The sequence below is a fragment of the Brienomyrus brachyistius genome, unplaced genomic scaffold (genome assembly GCF_023856365.1).
Source record: "Brienomyrus brachyistius isolate T26 unplaced genomic scaffold, BBRACH_0.4 scaffold40, whole genome shotgun sequence".
Taxonomy (NCBI): Eukaryota; Metazoa; Chordata; class Actinopteri; order Osteoglossiformes; family Mormyridae; genus Brienomyrus; species Brienomyrus brachyistius.
Window position 1 is genome coordinate 2,572,760 of NW_026042315.1, and position 20,427 is coordinate 2,593,186.

Here is a 20,427-nt window from a genome sequence, read left to right on the forward strand (position 1 = left end):
TGTGATTAAGCTAAAATAAAGGGAAATGCAGATCTGCTCAAGGTGTGACGTCTGGCTTTCACAGCGTGTTGTGGGATGGGTAGCTGTCTGTGTACCACAGAGGTGTGAAACTGCATCAAACAAAAGCCCTGGCAGCAACAGGAGGACAGAAACGACCTATAATGATCCTAATATTTTGTTGCATTACTCATAATCATAATCAGTTATTTTAAAGGTTATTTTTCCCAGCACCTGGCCGTTGCTTAACAAAATGTTACTTTGCTGCAGTTTCCTCAACTGCTTTTTTATGACCCTGAGTAGGACTAAATTGTATGTGGCCCGTTGTCTCTAGGAATATTATTGTACGTTTCCTACCGCCACAGGGCATAAACCGTTGGAAAGGCAAAGTGATTCAAAGATATTACAAGGGATTAAACACTATTCAAAAATGAGTATACCTGTGTTTTGATAGAAAGGTGTAACTTTATTGCACATTCATAAACATAAAACGGGCCAAACTGGGGTGCAGGGTTTCACAGCCAGGAGAGCTCCAACCCCTCTCCCCTGAATGATGTCTCCTGCACCCCATAATCAAAGTTCCTCCCCAACATTTATTTTTCTTGTTTTATTTTTATCATGTCCTGTCCCTCTGGTGTGCTGTACAACCTTGGCCGGAGGTTAGCTTTTTTTCCGGAAGTGGTTAACCAGCCGGCCAAAGGTCTGTATGCCTGGGTGACAGGCACACTCAGGGGAATGAGCATCCACACACATGTGGATGCCCTGGCTGTTCCTGAAAAAAAACATGTAGCCGGATTCTTCTTCCTTTGTGCTCTCATGAATCCGCTGGCCCTCAGTGGCTGTGACTACCGGCCCGTGGTGGTCACATACCACCTCACCAGCCTGGAACTGCCAGGTGGCGCAGACTCCCTTCCCCGCAATGTCCACCGCAAGTCCCTTCCACTTCTGCTTGTGGATGAGCTCCTGGATGTGGCTGGAATCAATGGCGGTGTCCACCGAACCCACTGGTCTCCAGTCCTTGAGGACGCTGGCTGCGCTTTGGAATGTTGCTTCTCCAGCCTTGGTTCCTGATCCAAGCGTCGACCCGGGACTCGGTGGGCTGCTGTCTGCCAAAGTGTGCTGTCAAGAACAAAGCAAATTGTTGTTAAGAAGACTATGTAGATAGGATTGCTTATCAGTAAAGTGCTTTAAAAATTAGTGCTACAAACAATACTCACAGAGGACATGCTGGACACGCATCCTCATCTTCAGCCAGCACTCAGAGCTGTCGCTGAAACTGGCCCGACCTGTGTCCCTACAGTCTTGTCTGGGATGTCGCCACCCAGGGTCACGGGGTGGATTCGAAGGAGCTGATGGAATGCTGCCTGGACATCCATCTGCTGGTTGGACGCCAGGGCAGCATCACGTGCGGCGCCATGGGCAGAACAGCTGGATCCTTCCTCTGCGGAGTCAGCGCTGGGATAAAAAAAAACACACAAAAAAGTTTTACGGTTATTGTTCAGTGGTGAGGGCTTTGGTTTTGTGTCGATGTTTGGTAAGTGTGTTGACAAACGGAAAACATGCCTACCTTGAGTCACCTGCCAGCTTCAGCAGCTTATTGGCCAGCACCACATTCCATGACTTTTATCCGGTAGTGCTTGTCAGCCGTCGCAGTGGAATGCGTGAGGTAATCGGCCACCAAGGACGACTTCTGGTCACTCAAGTCCTTGGTGGCCGTCTCAAAGATGCGCCGGGCCGTTTGGCTGGTGACTGGATCCAGCTTGTATCTAAAATACAAAACGAATAAGATTTATTAATACATCTCGCACAACACATGACAACATGTATCTAGAACAAATTATAGGGGAATGAATCATGATTAGCTCACTTTTGGTGCAGCCGGTTCAGGTCTCCTCCCAGGTCATCAGTCGTCGTCCCGGTTCTCTTGGAGCTCAGAAGCTGTAGCCCTTCCCATGTGAAGATGTCAAACTACTGTTGACAGAGGAAGAGATTTAATTTCTGCTTTTGAAATAAATGACAAATCTTTTCAAGCTTGATATGCTTACTGCCTCCTCCTCAGAGGACAATGCAAATGTGGCCACTTGCCGTGCCAACATCTTGTTCCTTCACCTCAATCACCGCATGGTCGGATTCGGTCTTGCTCCTGGACCTGCACAAGACAATGATGTCCCACTGATTTAATAAGCGAATTGGCAAAAAGGAAAAGTGAAGACAAAAAGAATACAATACTTGCGGTCATGTGCTCCATCATGCCTGGTCGCTGTAGATGCTTCAGAATGACCGTGACCTCCAGGTAGTAGAGGACAAGAGATGTTGGGTGGTACATTGGGCGAAGCTTAATTTGGTTCTGCTTCTGATGTCATAAGCGGGAGGGGGCGTATCCCTTATTCTGATTGGTCGAGGGGTTATGTCCATATATGGTATACATGCTTATGCCACGTGTTGCGCCATATGGTTTGGGAGGTAAGGGTTGCCGTTAAACTTTAATAGAATAAAAATACATTAGATGTGTTTTAATTATAGTTTTTAAGGAATAATGAAACGTATAGCAGGATTAATGCAAGCTAAGATGCACGTCTAGCAGGGGGGGTCCGTCTGGCCATAGCCACGTGTTAGTAGGCACAAGCGCCACAGTGTATTTTTTGAAAGAAAAGCAGGTGGGATTTAAACAAGTACAAACATGCCCAAAAGAATCAGAGAAAATGCTGAATTTAAACAAGCACAAGAGAGATATTATGTGGTACCTTGGGCGGAGCTTAATTTTGCTCCGCTTCTGACGTCATAAGCGGGAGGGGGGCATATTCTTTATTCTGATTGGTCGATGGCTTATCTCTATACACCATACATGCTTATGCCACGTGTTGCCGATAGGGGGCCATTTGGTTTGGGATATTGCCGTTAAACTTGTAATGTATTTTTATTCTATTAATGTATTTTATTGTGTTTTTTTAAATTACGTTTTTAAAGAATAATAAAACATCGAGCAGGATGATGGCAAGTTAGCGCATACACGTTAAGCGGGGGGTCCGTCCACCTCGTAGCCGCGTGTTGGTAAGCGCCACGGCGTATTTTAAGAAGAAAGCACCAAAAGAAGAAAAACTTTAGTGTTATTTTAAAATAAAAGCAGGGTGATTTTAAACAAACATGCCCGAAAGAAGCAGAAGAACAAATTTAAACAAGCGCAAGCGAAGTCAATAAACATACCGCACGTCGTTTTAAAAGAAGAGAGCACACGTTACATTTAACCACCACGAAAGACTTTAGTGATATTTACCAGGTTGGAGAAAGCATGTAAGCGGCAAAATTTTAGAAATATGACGAAACGAACCCGGAGCTCCGTCACATGCGGCTTGTCTGTTTGAACAACGCAGGGCGGAATGGGCGATCGCTAGTCCGGCGCTTGGCGCATGCGCACCCACGCCAACGCCCCTTTCAAAATGGCGACGACAGCGGAGCGCCTGTTATTTCAAATAAAACCCCTATAACCGTAATGTTTTTAAGGAATGAAGCACTTTTCTACCAATGTGAATAACAAAGTAAAGCGCTCTGAGCATTTTCGACAACAATAATCAAAGAACGCGGTTAATTCTTGTTTAAACGAGCGCATGCGCATAGATCCACACAGCATTTCCTTTATTGAGCCAGCTCGTTGCGTCAAGCAACTGTCAAATGGTGAACAATTGTCAAATTGTTGCCGGTCTCATACAGACAGTGCCGACCATGAGTTTAACACCGGCGACGCTCCATAGCCGTGACTTAGTGCCGCTAAACCCAACATGGGCGCCCCGCAAACCGTGGAGGTAACGCAAGCATGGAGCTCTGTGCAGCATATTCTCGCATAAAGAATGTATCTGTGTAAAACTCGAGAGAAAGTTTGAACAAAGTGAGATTGACGGGGAATCATTAGACCAGCCCCCTTTGTGGCAATAGCAACCAATAAGATGAGAGAAGGATGTACTTAACCATGGTGAAAAGCGTATTAATACCCACCACGCCTGTGAGCCAGCACTCAGAAGATGAGACACACCTCCCCAGCGAGCAACGTCGTGCAAACAGACAACTTCGACTATCCCGACGTCTCCTGAAGTGACCACACAGCCGGATCTGTCCTGTCAGCTGCCTCTGATAGACGAGCATACTTTTGGACTGCTGCTGAACAACGCTGAAATCGACCCTCAGCGGTCACCATCCTGGTCTCCACCGATACAGCCAGTGACTTTTGGGCTGCGACTTGACAACTCACCAGAGCCTTTTGACCTTCAGCAGGCCGCATCATGGGGTCCATAAGGCGACCCCGTGCCTTTCATCGTCACCCCCTTCGAGCCCACCGTGGGCGCAATGGCCGGCATCGATGGTTGAGGCTGCGGAGGTGACCCCGCATGTATTCTTGGGAGCACCACGGTCCCCGTCACCGATGCTCGAGGAGCTCTGTCAGAGTTTTTCTGCGCTGTCATTGTCTGAAGATGTTGTGGATGGGAGCATCACTGACTCGGCTATGAAAATTATCAAAGGGGCTCTTGCCTGCATTCTGGATCATGTGATCGAGGAGGACTTGGAGGACTGTGTAGGTTGCTCTGTGATGCATCCTAGCCAGCTTCGGCACACGTGCCTGTACGATCCCGAGCCATTTTACTTCTTTCACAATTTTGAAAAGTTGGTCAAAAAGCTGTATAGACCATGGTTTAAACATATCATCACAAAAGCGGTGTCGGTGTTCAATCCCCACCCCTCCCCCATGAAAGTACAGGGTGCTGTTGAAGCCGTTATGTATGATCTTAAAGCTGAAATAAACATACGGGAGAAATTGCGCAAGTTGAAATGTGAAGTTGAAGGGGCAGATTACGAGGGGGCTATAGATGACGCATATAATGAATTCTGTATTTTGCACGCATACAAACCACCCCAGGCTGCTGTGTAAACGCTGAACTATGTGATCAAAATGTTTCTGACAATTTTTGCATGCATTCTAAATAAAGAGTTGCCTCAAAAACCACTGTGCCATTATTGCTAGAGGTACATGATGGATGACAAGCACTTGAAGCGTGTCTATTGTACACCATCAAACCCTGGGTCTTTTGGAGGCCCCGACAGATTATACTGATCTCTGATAGATGAAGAAGGTGTGTGTAATATAAATAAGAAAAGTTGCTACATGGCTATCTGGTGAAGATGCATACACATTACATAAACCGATCAGGTTTAACTTTAAAAGGAACAGAGTCTTTGTGACTAATATCGATTCTCAATGGCAAGCTGACTTGGGGGACATGTCGGCTTACGCGGAACAGAATGACGATTTTAAACACATGTTAACGTGTATAGACATTCTATCAAAATACGCATGGGTACAATGTCTTAAAAGCAAGATGGGGGCAGAGGTAAAGAAAGTGTTTGAAAACCATTCTCTCTGAAGGCAAGACCCCTAAAAAGCTACAAACCGATCGCGGGACAGAGATTTTTTATTTTTTTTAACGCGTCGTTTCATAAGCTTACCAAGAAACATGGAATAATACATTTCGCCACTGGTAACGATGTCAAGGCTTCTGTAGTGGAAAGGTTTAGCGACACATTCGTGTCTTTAATGTGTAGTTATTTTACAGCTTATAATTCAAGAAGGTATGTGGACATTGTACAAGATCTAGCGATCGCTTACAATAATACCCACCACAGTACCATTAAAATGAAGCCGGTTGAGGTTAATGCACAGAATGCGGCCCAAGTCTTCAACAACGTTTATGGTTTGATGCCGAGTACATCTAAAAAGCATCGTCATAAGTTTAAAAATGGTGATGTGGTCAGGGTGTCTAAAGCACGTGGAAAATTCACCAAAGGATACGAGCAAACTTTTACGGACGAGTATTTTGCCGTCGCCGAACATCTACCTAGAGCACCGCCGGTGTATAGGTTAAAAGATTATGACGGCGATATCATAGAGGGGACATTTTATGCCAAAGAGCTACAAAAGATCAGACTAGGCAAAGACAAAAACTTCAAAGTTGAGAAAATTGTTGCGGAAAAAACGCTGCGTGGTAAAAATGTTTGTAGTGAAATGGCAGGGATGTCCAGACAAATTTAACAGCTGGGTTGCTGCTAAACAAGTAGTTGACGTATAAGTGCGACGGCCCGTGTTTGTAGCGTTCAGTTCCATCAAAAACAGCCATGGAGGAAAGCGGCTTTTATGTCACGCTCCCAAGCAATGCGTCTATGGATGTTTTCCTGCACAATACCATATCGAGCTACACGACAAAACTAGCCAAGCCGATTGAACTGAATGGTAAATGGGAAGTAGGATTAGCCGAAATCCATTACCCACGTACATGGGATACACTGGTAGAAGAAGACACCTTGTTTTACGTGACAGGATGGATGTCGTTACTGTCGACCCTACAGTACAAGCTAAAGGCGGGATATTAGAGATATTGAAAAACTAATCAGTGAGACGAATGAGGTTCTAGGAATGTCAAAACTAAAATTTGACTATAGCGTGATAAACAAAGTGTATATGGTCGGACCACCGCACGTTGCCTTTAAAGCGAAAGGTAATCTTGCACGGATGCTGGGGTTTGTGCCTGATGTATTTCAGAAGATTGGCGATAGACCATCGGCACCATACCCTACCAACATAAGCGCCGGTTTTTACACGATTTACGTGTATTCAGACATTGTCGAGCATCAAAGAGTGGGTGACAGCTACGTGCCTCTTTTACGGGGTGTACATATAGCAGGGGAACACAACTCGATGGTCACAATGTCTTATGACAGGATTCATTACGTGTCGCTCTGCAAGAATCACATTGATAATATAGTCATTGAGTTAGTCTGATCAGAACAAGGCGATACCCTTCCGATACGGGAAAACGATAGTAAAACTGCATTTCAGGCCGGTTAAGCAGTACTACCCCCAATGTACAGCGCCGATGGCTTTTCAGATCCACATAGATATGTGGAATACTACAGAAACCAGGCGGGAAACGGGCTACCCGGATACAATGGGGCCCCCGTTATGTACGGCGGTGGTCTGGGGGGGCTTTTTCGAGGCCTCCTCAGAATGGCTGTGCCATTTCTTAAAAGGACTTTCAATATGGCGAAGCCGCATTTAAAATCGGCCGCCCAAAATATCGTTAAAGACGTAGTAACAGGAGCCATGACGGGTCAATTGACAGCACAGCCGCAAGAGGGCTCGGGGCTCATGGTGCTTGCTCGCGGCAAGTGGCATAGACCCCCTGGGGATCGAATTACCTCCGCTAAAAAACACAAAGCAATACCCAAGAGAGGCACAGTAGTCAAAAAGAAGCGCGAGAAGAAGGTGGCCAAAAAAGCACAGAGAAGAAGATACATTTTCTAAAACTATGGCCCTCATTCACAACATGTTGGAAGAGTGCATGAAATCAGAATTGGATATTTTTGCATTACCGTACACACAAGCAAGCATTGATAAGAATATATACGTGGAAGTGCCTCCACTCTCAGCCTTAACTGATAATGGCCCCCTGGAGTTTTTTATCGCCGGTAATGGGGAAGATTACCTAGATCTCAACAACATGCCACTGCATCTCCGGTGTCGGATCACAAGAGCTAACGGTGCAAACATTGACGCAGGTGCAAAAGTGGGGGTCATAAATTACCCGATCGCTTCGATTTTCTCACAAGTGGACGTATCCCTGGGTGACCGGCTAGTGAGCCGATCTAGCAACACTTACCTTTACAGAGCGATGATAGTGCCTGCTTAATTGTAACGTTGGTATGCTCTCCAGACAGTTTACCTGCGGCTTGTTTTTCAAAGACAGCAGTACAGGAATGAATGAGACAGACCCGCAAGGCCTTAACGCGGGGCTAGAGAAAAGAGCCGCATTTTCGGCAAGAAGCAGCGTTTTCGATTTGATGGGCCCAATACACTCTGACATATTTTTTCAGGAGCGGCTAATGCTAAATGGGGTCGACGTCAAAATTAAAATGGTCCGAAACAAAGGTGAGTTTTGCCTCATGAGCGGTGATGCAGCTGAGCAGTACTCGCTCAAAATAGTATCTGCATCCCTCTTTGTTAAAAAAGTTTCTGTATCGACGGCTGTCAAACTGGGGCACGCGAGCGCATTGCTGACAGCCAACACGAAATACCTGATCGAGAGAGTATGTATGAAAACTTTTAGCGTGGCCGCGGGTAGCCGTGTCTGCGCTCAAGAAAATTTGTTTCTAGGTCAGCTGCCTAAAACGATAGTCATCGGACTTGTAGATAACATGGGTTTTATGGGCGCGTACGATCGAAACCCCTTCAATTTTCAACACTACGACGCTGAATTTGTAGTGCTTTACGTAGATGGCCAGCAGTATCCCGCTAAACCCTTTCAGCCAGATTTTATCCGAGGAAACGTGGCCCGTGGATATTAGTTTGATTTTGGCTACGGGGAGACATTTGAAAAATGAGCCTTTTGCTGTTCACAGAAACGAGTACATAAGCGGCTACACTTTGTATGCCTTTACATCCTTCGTCGGGTGACAAGTTAATCAGCATCTCTCCATGGTTAAAAGCGGAAATATGCGCCTGGAGATGAGGTTCCGCCATCCGCTGGCCAGGACAGCGACACTGATAGTTTACGCATCATTATATTGTCGAATCGAGATTAACCAAAGGAGAAATGTATGGTATGTTTACTACTAGTCATGAACACCCCGGAGCTATCCAACATCCTTAGCAGAAACCGCTGGACTGCAAGACATTTTTATGGGGTGTGACGAGCTGGATGATGTAAAACTTGAAAAATTACCCGCAATCTTCATCGTCAACACACATCCGAGTTGGGCTCCCGGAGAGCACTGGCTGGCACTTTTCATCGGTACTGACAGCACCGCAGAGTTTTTCGACTCGTACGGAAATCCTCCGGATCACCCCAGCTTTCCGAGGGCCATAAGCGCTTTTATGACAAGGCACTGTGACCGTGTCGTTTGCAACGCGAAGCAGCTTCAAAGCGATCTCAGTAAAATTCTATCGTCTTATAGCAATGATTTAAAAAAGAACGATGCTATGGTTTCTCATTTTGTTTCTAAATTTAAATATATCAATCGTGTGAAAAATGTATTTACCAAAATGCAGACGGCGAGATGTTGTGAGGCTTTGAAAAAGATTGTGCATGACAAATAAAAAAACACAGACAAAATATCATGTTTTAGTGTTTTTAATTAAGTACAAAAGCATTTTAAAACACAAGCCAGTCGGGTCTTAAGAATTTCCGTGGGGTTTGCGGTGACCGACTATCTCGGGGTGTACCGTCACGCTGCTCCTCGGTGCGGGGCTTGTTCTTGATCGACTCTGAGGCGCCCAACATCTTGGTTAGGTATGAGGGTGCAAGGCATGTTGAGTCTAGCCAGGCCTTGTACAAATTCTCCCCATCCCACAGGCCTTCTCCCCTCGTTCACGTTATGCGGGTTGGTAATGTTTTTAAGCAAATCGAGCATGTGGGATCCAGTGGTAGTTGTACCATTGAAAACACACTCCCCGCGCGGATTCCACGCAGTGACGGCAGAGTTTTCAAGCATTTTACCCATCATATATTCAGCCTTTTTCTTGTTACGCGATGCAACATATTTAATGACATCTTCCATAATGGGGTCCCCAGCAACAGTGGCGCATGCCGCCCCTGCATTATCTATTACGGACTCTTCAGGAGGAAGTGCTAATGATACGGGTTCATTATCACCTTGCCTAGCCAGAGTCAAATATCTCTTTAGCACCTCTGTGTATAAGCGGACCTTTTCGTGGTCAGCAACATCCGTTCTTGATAAAATGTTGCGTATTGCAATGTCCAATTCGCTTTCGGCAGTCTGTCTTATCGTATCTTTGGGAGATGTGGCATTATGCAGTTTTTCAAGCTGTGCCTTTGTATCTGGTCCCTTTTTCCTAGCGTGTTCCATTTACTTAGCTCCGTTGAAAAAGACTGGTGAAACGGTATGGCGACACTTAGCAGGGGTAGAATGAACCCCCGACCGGTCTGTATAATAGCCGCCTTTTTTTTAAACGATGCCCGTTTGTTCGCCAATAGTTTAATGCCGCTCTTTTGCTTTTTTAGTTGTACAATCTGGGCTTTGGTTAACGGGATCTTGCCGCACAGCACGTTCAAAGCTATTTCACAAAGAGTGTTCAGCAAACCCGGCGATGCTGTCTTTTTAAAATTTTCTTTCTCTGTCTGGCGTTACTGTCAAATAAAGCTTTCAGGTCACTCCAATTTCTTTTTATACGAGCCGACATTATTATTTTTTCTTGAGCACATAAGCAGCCGGCCACTCGGGTGGAAGCATTCCTGTTCTGAGCCTACAGTCCTTGGGTGTCACGGCTTTTAAATCCACCAACAGATATCCGTAAGGGACTTTTGTAGCGTCTTCGAAAGCTTCGAGAAAAAAATTTGAATGCCGCGGGTACATCTGCCTTGCCAATACACTCGTCTGTAATTTTTCTCGGGGGTTTTTAAATAATACAATATAATTAGCGTTGAGATTGATGGTCCGGCTCTTCTTACCTTGGAAGCAAAGATTCTGCACCAGATATATGACGCTTAGATTTCTGTGATGCGTGTACTTGGTAAAAGCTTTTTCCACCTCGCCGCTATCGCTGGCTTTTTCCATAAGGTCGTCAATGATGATCAAATTAATTTTATTTGTTGGCAAAAGTTCATCACACAGAGACTCTGGGATTCCTTCCAAACTCTGCTATGCTTGAGAATGAGACCATGTCGGCATCAGTTAGACCGACTGATTCCTGCAAACGTTTAGCTTCTATCTCAGCAATCTCATGGGACATGTCAGGGTTTAAGAGGCGGACTACACAGTAAGCAAAGCACAGATTATTGCCAGAGTTTTCAGAAACAATAAGACACCTGAGCTTCTTTTGCAAAATGTCCGACTTTAACAGCTTTGTTAATTTCTGTCGATTGCCTGCCCCACCATTTCGATTATGAATAATCTGCACAACCAGCTCCAGCGTTTCATCGCTAAAAACCTCGGTATTACTCTGTGTAAGGTCGTCAACCATCGATAGCAGATCATTTAGATCGATCTCGCCTCGAACATGCATGGCTGTGTTATAATTCACTGAATCACCCTGCAGTTCCACCTGTATGATATCCCCAGGCCCCGCTAAAGCGTTCACTCTGTCCACGAAATTTTGGAATGTCTGTATAACAGCCCTGTAGACATCTATGTCATCATGCTCAATCCCCTCAAAATGAAAGCGTTGCCTTATTTCGGTGTTGTTAAACTGTGGTCTACGTATTACATTAACAACCCCATCAGCGGCACCCCCACCATGTTGTTGTTCCACATTATCAACGTCCATAATTTCAGGGTCCACCGCCGCTCCATCTTCATCATCATTTAAATCATTTAAGAAGTTTTGTAAAATGGGGTCAAATTCACCCGGTTGCTCACCATTCAGTTCAGCAATCATCTGATGCAGTTCAGCGTACATGGCCGATCCGTCATCAGCGTCAAGCATTTGCACATCGGTGTCCGGTCCGCTGTCATCCGCGTGGTCGTCAGCCATTTCCACATTCATAGACACATGAGCATTCGGTAACCACCCGTCTACATTGTCTATAGCGTCACCCATATTAACATAGTCCATAGCCTCAACAGCTTCATGAGCACCATTCTCATTTAAAACATTTATTAAGGCAAGCATGTAGGGGTTAATTTCAGCCGGTGGTCCGTCATTCAGTTCATCAATCAGCCGAAGCAGATCGGGGTTCAGCGGCGTTTCACCATCGTCGTCATCATTTATATGCATGCTTCTACCCCCGTCAAAACTCCAATGCCGCCAGTTTTCTGCCATGTCTGTGCTTATTCTTTATATCTGATCAGACAAATCCGCCAAAAAATCACACATTTGATCCTGAAAAAGGAAAAAAGCTACCTTGAGCCCCTTCAGCCTCTCGGCCCGGGATACAGCGCCGTCCAGGGCGCTCGCAACCGGCCACTGCCAAGGTGTTAATTGGTCAATATCCCAATCTTGCGTCCTCTGCAGGGGTCCCGATAAGGCCCGGGATGTGGTCGCTGGATCACCGCTTGCTGGGCCCCCTTGGTCCGGTGTCACGACCCCTGTAGTAGGAGTACCCGGCGGCGTAGATTCCAACTGTTCTTCAGGTTCGCTCTGTGCGCCGTCGGTTGAGGTTTCGGCCGTCGCTAGACCCGCTTCAATTTTTTCAGCCTCAGCGATCAACAATTCATCATCGGCAGTGTCTTGGGGGGAGAAGGACAAAATCAGTCTTTAAGCATTTCATACAGAAAAATCCACGATGCAGGTATTGTTCCACGTACCGTTAAAACTATCCGTTCTTTTCCGCTTATGTTGTCCGTGGACATTCCCTTCCCGATTATCTCTGAAAATAACCGTCGGCGTGCTTAACAGGTCGGCGTCCTTATCTGCGACAGTGAACATAAACTTTCAGTCTTTCCACAATTTTAAAAACAGTAAATCCATTGATTTGCTTATCATTGATATTAACTTACCGCTATTCCAATCCTCTACTTCACGGGGCTTACTCGGGCTTGACACCGTGGAAAATTCTTGGTCAAAAGTAATCGCAAATGTTTTCACAATAGTGACAATTCAAACAATTTTAAAGTATGGACGAAAGAAATTTAACATACCTCCAGTTTGTCATTTCCATCTTTGTCGTAGTGAGCTGATCATCGATAGCGTTTCAAGTTCTTCTGTATTTTTGGTCGACAACGTCGCCCTTAATATAGGGGAAACTTTTTTTTTTTTTTTTTTTTTTTGGGGGGAGGGGTTGGGGCTGGACCGCCCCCTTCCTCGCTGTGGGGGCCACATGCTGTGGACACAGGGTGGCGCTAGCGACCCGTCTTTACCGCCGTTCGAGTTATTACCAGTTTTAAAATGCGCTTTTGCACCCCTATTAAATAATCGCGTACGTCTACTTTAGCCACATTGAAATAATTTTATTCATTAATTTATTACGGGGTAGTTTGTCGAGTGCTTTAGTCCTCAACTTATTTATTTTTATACTTAAATATTATAATTTGTGGTAATGATCGGTTTTTACACCTTGTTTAGTGTTGCGGCTGTTTGTCGAGTGCTTTAGTCCTTAAACTTTTATATGTTTTATACGTAAGCATGTGTAATTAATGGTTTTTTATTCTTTGTTTAACACATTAGTGATACGGCTGTTTGTGGAACCAGTCGGATACCCTGTTGTTTAATTCCACCTCATTGCATAAATGGCATATCACACCCATACAAATTTAAAATAACGCTATAACGAAAGAATTTGTTGCTGCCTAAATTTCAGCCGTTCCTACACAACATCCTGCTGTTCTGATGAGCTAACCCCTGCCTAACGGCATTGCCAAGTATTGCCTGTCGACCCGAAAAAAAAGGTAGTTGCATTGCAAAGGTAGATGCATGAATTCTTGGTCCAGCGACAATTGTTCGCCATTTGACAGTTGCTTGACGCAAGGAGCTGGCTCAATAAAGGAAATGCTGTGTGGATCTACGCGCATGCGCTCGCTTAAACAAGAATTAACCGCGTTATACTTTGATTATTGCTGTCGAAAATGCACAGACCGCTTTACTTTATTATTCACATTGGCAGAAAAGTGCTTCATTCCTTAAAAACATTACGGTTATAGGGGTTTTATTTGCTAAAACAGGCGCTCCGCCGGCGTCGCCATTTTGAAAGGGAGGCGGCGTGGGTGCGCATGCGCCAAACGCCGGACTAGCGATCGGCCATTCCGCCCCGCGTTGTTCAAACAGAGTAGTCGCATGTGTCGGAGCTCCGGTATCGTTTCGTCCTATTTCTTCTAAAAGTTTGCCGCTTACATGCTTTCTCCAACCTGGTAAATATAACTAAAGTCTTTTGTGTTGGTTAAATGTAATGAGCGATCGCTTCTTTTAAAACGCCGGCTGTATGTTTATTGGTTTCGCTTGCGCTTGTTTAAATTTGCTCTTCTGCTGCTACTTTCGGGCATGTCTGCTTAAAATAACCCTGCTTTTTCTTTTAAAATAACCCTAAAGTTTTCCTTCTTTAAAACATTTTGGTGCTTTCTTCTTTTAAAATACGCCGCGGCGCTTACTAACAACACAGGGCCAGACGGACGCCCCCGCTGAACGTGTATGCGCTAGCTTGCCATTATCCTGCTCTATGTTTTATTATTCCTTAAAAACGTAATCAAAAAAGCACATTAATAAAATACATGTAATGTATTTTTATTCTATTAAAGCTTAATCTCCCAAACCCCCCTATCGGCAACACGTGGCATAAGCATGTATTAATACCATATATGGGCATAAACTCTCGACCAATCAAAATCAAGGATACGCCACTTCCTCTTATGACGTCAGAAGCGGAGAATTAAGCTCCGCCCAATGTACCACATAACAATATATTGTATCCCAATGCATCAGTGAAACCAAGCCAACCACAATGGAAGCGCATCAGCCACCTCCCGCCTCTGCTGCTCCTTCCTTTACTGCTTCTGAAACTGCATGTCCCACCCCCCCTCCCCCAGTCGCCAACCTCCACTCCTCACTTTCTTTATGTTCCTCTGACCCTGGCTCCTCAGTGGCACCACCACCCCACCCCCACCCAAAGAAAGCAGAAAAAGGACACAGGGAAGTGTCCTCACTGCGGCCAAATCCTTAATAGAAGGAACCTACGGATGCATCTGCGAAGACGTCACACTCCCATCCAAATGGACATTACAGCACAGAACCACCTCCGCACTCAGTGTATCGATCACACAAATGGAGTGTTTGCAGTGGCAAAGTTTTTTATAACACCCAGCACACCAGTACATGTCATTAAAAGGACATGGGGTCCTGACCAAAAAACAATGTGTGAGATGGATATCTACAGAAGTAATGCAGAGTTTGCAGAGAGATCGAACCTTCGTCCATTTGAGTGCCACCACATTCAGTCCCTCTCGTACTGTCCTCCGGCCAAAATGGACTCTCCATCACTTACAGAGGATGTTTTGCAGGTCATGGTACAAGACAAGCGGCTTGGGGAAGACAAAAAGGAAAGGTGTTTGGTCAGAGAGAAGCAGATGAGCCCCTCTGTCCTGTCTGGTGACTGTGTGTGGATCCCCCTACAAAAGCACATTTCTGTATATGAGTCAACTATCTCCTATTACTGTGCCTTTGTTTCCTCATCTGCACACAGACTACACACGACTGAACCACATTTCTTAGGATATCCGAAGATGGCGGCGCGTGCACATGCAGCGGCTCAGCACTCCGTAAAGCGCTTCCCGTTCTTAGGCATTTTATGGTGTTTGTGGAGACGTGGCTCGGTTCGACAATCCCGGAGGAGGCTATCCAGCTACCCGGACGCACTATACACGCGCCAACAGGGCGATCGACTCCGGTAAGAGCAGAGGAGGTGGACTGTGTGTGTACACAAATAACAGCTGGTGCACAGACGCTAAAATCACTGACACTCATTGCTCCCTGGACTTGGAGTATTGGATTGTAAAGTGTTGCCCCTTTTACCTACCAAGGGAATACTCGGTTGTTATGATCGCTGCTGTTAATACCCCCCCTCAAGCTAACACTGCTATAGCTCTGTGCTACTTGCTAACTCCTATTAGAAAGCAACAGAGTGCCCATCCGCCAGGGGTGTGTATAATAGCAGGTGATTTTAACCAAAGCGAATCTGAAGACTGTGCTCCCAAAATTGTACCAGCATGTTCAGTGTCCTACAAGAGGAGCTGACACTGCAGACCATGTGTACAGTAATATCAAGCAGGGTTTTACAGTATCAGCTTTCCCTCATTTGGGCCAGTCTGACCACATCTCCCTGTATGTAACTCCAGCATATAGACCACTCATTAACATGGTGAAACCAGCTCCTAGAGTAAGACGAGGGTGGCCAGAGGGAGCATCTGAACAGCTGCAGGATTGTTTTGACCACACTGACTGGTCCATATTCGAAGATGCTAACATCGACACCTACACCTCCACTGATCTTTACTATATAAAATACTGCATGGACATTGTCACCAGCACAAAACAAATTTGTATCTTTCCCAGCAACAAGCCATGGATGACCAAAGATGTTTGTCTTCTGCTAAAGAGGCGTAACATGGCCTTTAGGTCGGGTGACGCACAACAATACAGCATTGCCAGGTCGGAGCTGAGGAGGGACGTCAGAGACGCAAAGGCGACCTATAGAAGGCGGATTGAGAGCCACTTCGGCAGCTCCGATCCCAGACGTGGATGGCAAGGGATACGGCACATCACAGACCAAAACAGCAGTATCAACTTATCTACCGGCAACAGTGTTCCTTTGGCCGAAGAGCTCGATCACTTCTTCGGCCGCCATGAGAGGGTGGCTACAGAGACTGTTACGGCCCCAGCAGCAGCCATCAACAGGCAGGAGCTCATCCTGCAGAGTACTGATGTAGAACGGACACTTCGCAGTGTCAACATACGGAAAGCAGCTGGTCCTGATGGCGTCCCAGGGCGGGTGCTAAGAGACTGTGCCTGGGAGCTGGCTGGGGTTTTCACAAACATCTTTAATACATCTCTGTCACTGTGCTCTGTTCCTGCCTGTTTAAAAACCTCTACAATAGTGCCATTATCAAAACAGACCATAATAACAAACCTCAATGACTACAGGCCAGTGGCATTAACACCTATTATTATGAAGTGCCTGGAAAGACTGGTTCTGAAACATATAAAGGCTGCTCTCCCACCAACACTGGACCCTCATCAATACGCATACAGTACCAATAGATTAACAGACGACACCATTTCTACTGCTCTTCATACTGTTATGGTCCACCTGGAACAACCAGGGACATATGCAAGAGAGAGAGAGGAAGGATACCGCTTTTGTCAAAATGACAGGTCGGGTCAAAGGTCACGTTCAAAAGTTCAGTGGGCGGAGCTTATGTTGTAGTGGGTTGAGCTTGGTTGTGTAACTGACGCAATAGCATATGGATTTAATTATTTATTTAAATATTTTTTTTTGTCTTCTTCCCCGGGGGGTTGGTTGTGTAACTGCTGCAATGGTATTTGTATTTAATTATTTATTTATTATTTTAAATGATTGTGGCTTAGGGGGCCTGGGTTGGTTGTGTTAGTGCTGCAATGGTATTTGGATTTATTTATTTATTATTTTAAATGCTTATTTTAAATGTTTATTATTTTTAAATGATATTGAGGAGAGTGCTTATGAGTGTGTATTATTTTAAAAATGATATTGATGAGAGTGCTTATGAGCGTGTGTTATTTGAATAAGTTATTATTATTATTATTTTGTGGTGCGCGGGCGGGAGTGAGCGTGGCTGGGTTACCTGATGGAGCGCGAGCGTACGGTGTGCGGTAGCGTGGTAAGGTCCCCGGGCTTCGGAGAATCAGCAAAGGACTTATTCACATACTGGTGCGGTAGCGCGGAAAGGTCCGCACGGCTTTGGATAATCCTCGGAGAGAGCGATGCGGGAGAGCTGAGAGGCGTGCTGCTGCGCGAGTCTGAGAGAAACTGTGAGAGACTGTGGGATAAAATGGTAAAGTTGGAGCAAAGAATGAGAGGAGGAGGTGCAGGGTCTATCGTCCAATAAAAACGCTCGGCGCTAGTTTTGACCGTGTGTTTTTTCCTCACGCGAGCGTTTGTATCACATCGGCGTATGGCGCCAATTTGTAAAGGTCATAAGTCGAGACATACATCGAGTCTGTCAATTTGTCCGCCAGTAAATTCTGCAGGGCCGTGCCACCTGGCCATCGAGGCGCCCCCCCTACCCGGCCACGCGGGCCATACATCGAGTCTGACACTTTTGCCCTCCAGTAAATTCTGTTTAAAGTTTTGTTTTCACATACGTCCCAAATTACAGATAATTTTCTTACACAGGCACGAGTAGCATCATCAAGGCCGTACCACCTGGTCATACATCAAGTCTGACAATTTCCCCGCCAGTAAATTCTGTTTATAGTTTTGTTTGTCATACATGACCGTGCAGATATGGGGTGACAGAGACAATTAAATTGTATTACGTCGAGCGGGGGGCCTTTTCCTCCTCCTAGAGGCACAACGCCTTACCAAAGTTTGTACCAGCCAAAGAACCACAAGTTTCATCGAGACCTTACCCGGTAAGTATATTATTTCTTTTATTCCTGTTATAAAAATGCTATTCAATTAAAAAATAACATTCTAATAATAGGTATTCTCTCTTTTTTTTTCTATGTACGAGAGAGAGAGACTACGCCGACCGGTCAAGAGAAAATCTGCGAGAGAATCAACAGGTATGGACGGAGCAACACCCCCAGCGGCTATACCCGAAGCCTTATTAAATGAAATAGCCATTATCAACAATGCTAATAATGAAAATGATGCGGATTACTCTGCTCAACACGACTCGCCACCAGCGGCGTCTGCTGAAACACTGGCCCAGGACCCCTGTTTTCTCCCATCCTTAGAGACATTAACAAGCATGTTAAATGAAAGGGGTTCTGAAGCAGAAGCGGGGCTACCCCCCACCGACGAGGTCGCATACGGAGCAACACCCCCAGCGGCTATACCCGAAGCCTTATTAAATGAAATAGCCATTATCAACAATGCTAATAATGAAAATGATGCGGATTACTCTGCTCAACACGACTCGCCACCAGCGGCGTCTGCTGAAACACTGGCCCAGGACCCCTGTTTTCTCCCATCCTTAGAGACATTAACAAGCATGTTAAATGAAAGGGGTTCTGAAGCAGAAGCGGGGCTACCCCCCACCGACGAGGTCGCATGGTCCCCCGCGGATTCTGAATTGTGGGAGGCCTTGTCAGACGTGGAATTTCTTCTCGATGCTGAGGAGATTGAAAATGAATTTGGGCTGGGACAATTTGAAAATGTTCAACAGGAAGGTGGCGGTGCCGTCGGTGACGTGGATCCCCAGCCTGACGGGGTCCTTCATCGCCGCAGATTCAATAACGTACAGATTAGGCGGATTCTAAATATCCCGCGACCTAGAAACGAAGGCAATTTCCGCGAGTACTATGAAAATGTAATCGAGGGGTTTCAAAATATTGTGAATGAGGCGATTCCTTACGCCGTATGGGGAGCCTATATACAGGTCACCCTGCGCGCTGACTTTTTAAACGACGAGCTGTCGCAAATTGTACGGTATGGGGTGGGGGAGCTGACAGACTTGCAGCAGCTGCTGGATCGCCTGGTACAGTCTAATCAAGAGATTTTAAACGATTCCAACCTAGAAGTAATCGTAGACGTAATAAATATCCCACGCGGCGGCGGCGGGAACAAACGTAAACTACAGACCATGTTAGCTTCAGAAATAATTTCTAAAAAAGCCAGACACATGTTTATCATTAATAACAACACCAACGCGTGTTTCGCCATAAACTTGGCGCATCTGCTGCACGAAAACTTGGCTGACGCCGAGGCTGAAAAGCTCGGCCTGGAGTTACAGGAGAAAGCGGGATTCAGCCCCGACCACACAGTCGCTTTGAATGACATTATCAATTTCGAGAAAATCATTGATTGCAAAGCAGTGGTGTATTATCAACAACCTTATTCAAACAATCTCCAAATTTACCAGACACCCACGCCTACCGACGGTAGACGGCTGGTGTATTTCTTTTTACACAATCAGCATTTTTACGGCATTAAAAACGTAAAGGGGTTCTTAGGGGTGGGGTATGTTTGCACGAGCTGTTTCAAAGGGTTCGACTCGCCTCACAGTCATCGGTGCGAAAAGTTCTGCAACGTCTGTCAGACTAATTGCAAAGAAGGTGAAAGCACACCAATGATACTGTGTGAGCGCTGTAATTTCAGATGTTTAAATGACACCTGCTTTGAGCGCCACCGTACGCCGAGAGTCTGCCCAGTTAGGGGGGAGCTCGCTAGCCCCTGTGACAAGTTCAGAAAATGCAAAGCCTGCGGGCTCAGATACTACCAAAGTCCCGAGAACCCAAAACCGCACTCGTGTAAAGCAGTAAAATGTAATATCTGCGACGCTAAACTCCACACGGCCGTGTCAGACATATCCACCCCACATCTCTGCTATCTAAATCCTCCCGAGAAGCCTAACATAGGGGAACGGGCCGAAAGGGGTGAGGGGCGTAAAAAGCCCCCCGAATATGTGTTTTTTGACTTTGAAACATCTCAGAGGTCGGGTACCCATATCCCGGTTTACGTGTGCGCCATCTCCGATCAGAACGAGACAATGACCGCCGAGGGGCCCAACTGCGCGCTACAGTTTCTCAGACATTTCAGGGCGCCCTGTTATAGAGGCGTCTGTTTCATTAGTCACTACGGTAAGGCATTCGATAATTACATCATACTGAACGCGATGGTGAAGGAAGGCGTGGAACCGCGTGTGGTATCGCAGGGGAATAAAATCATCCTCATCCTGGACAGCGTGTTTGAGCAAAGGTACATCGACAGTCACTCCTTTCTAAGCATGCCGTTGAGAAAAATC

General features: G+C 45.8%; 3 protein-coding genes across 4 annotated transcripts in view; 2 read left to right on the forward strand and 1 right to left on the reverse strand.

Annotated features, from left to right (window-relative positions):
* Positions 1 to 20,427, forward strand: part of LOC125722597 (uncharacterized) — a 426,618-nt gene that overhangs the window by 318,574 nt on the left and 87,617 nt on the right. The window lies entirely within an intron of this gene.
* LOC125722566 (cytohesin-2-like) overlaps positions 1 to 20,427 on the reverse strand; it is a 227,538-nt gene that overhangs the window by 104,520 nt on the left and 102,591 nt on the right. The window lies entirely within an intron of this gene.
* Positions 17,247 to 20,176, forward strand: LOC125722640 (uncharacterized). Its single transcript, XM_048998817.1, has 3 exons — positions 17,247 to 18,244; positions 18,419 to 19,694; positions 20,164 to 20,176. The coding sequence occupies exons 1-3, from the start codon at positions 18,184 to 18,186 to the stop codon at positions 20,174 to 20,176; spliced, it is 1,350 nt and encodes a 449-aa protein (XP_048854774.1). The 5' UTR covers positions 17,247 to 18,183.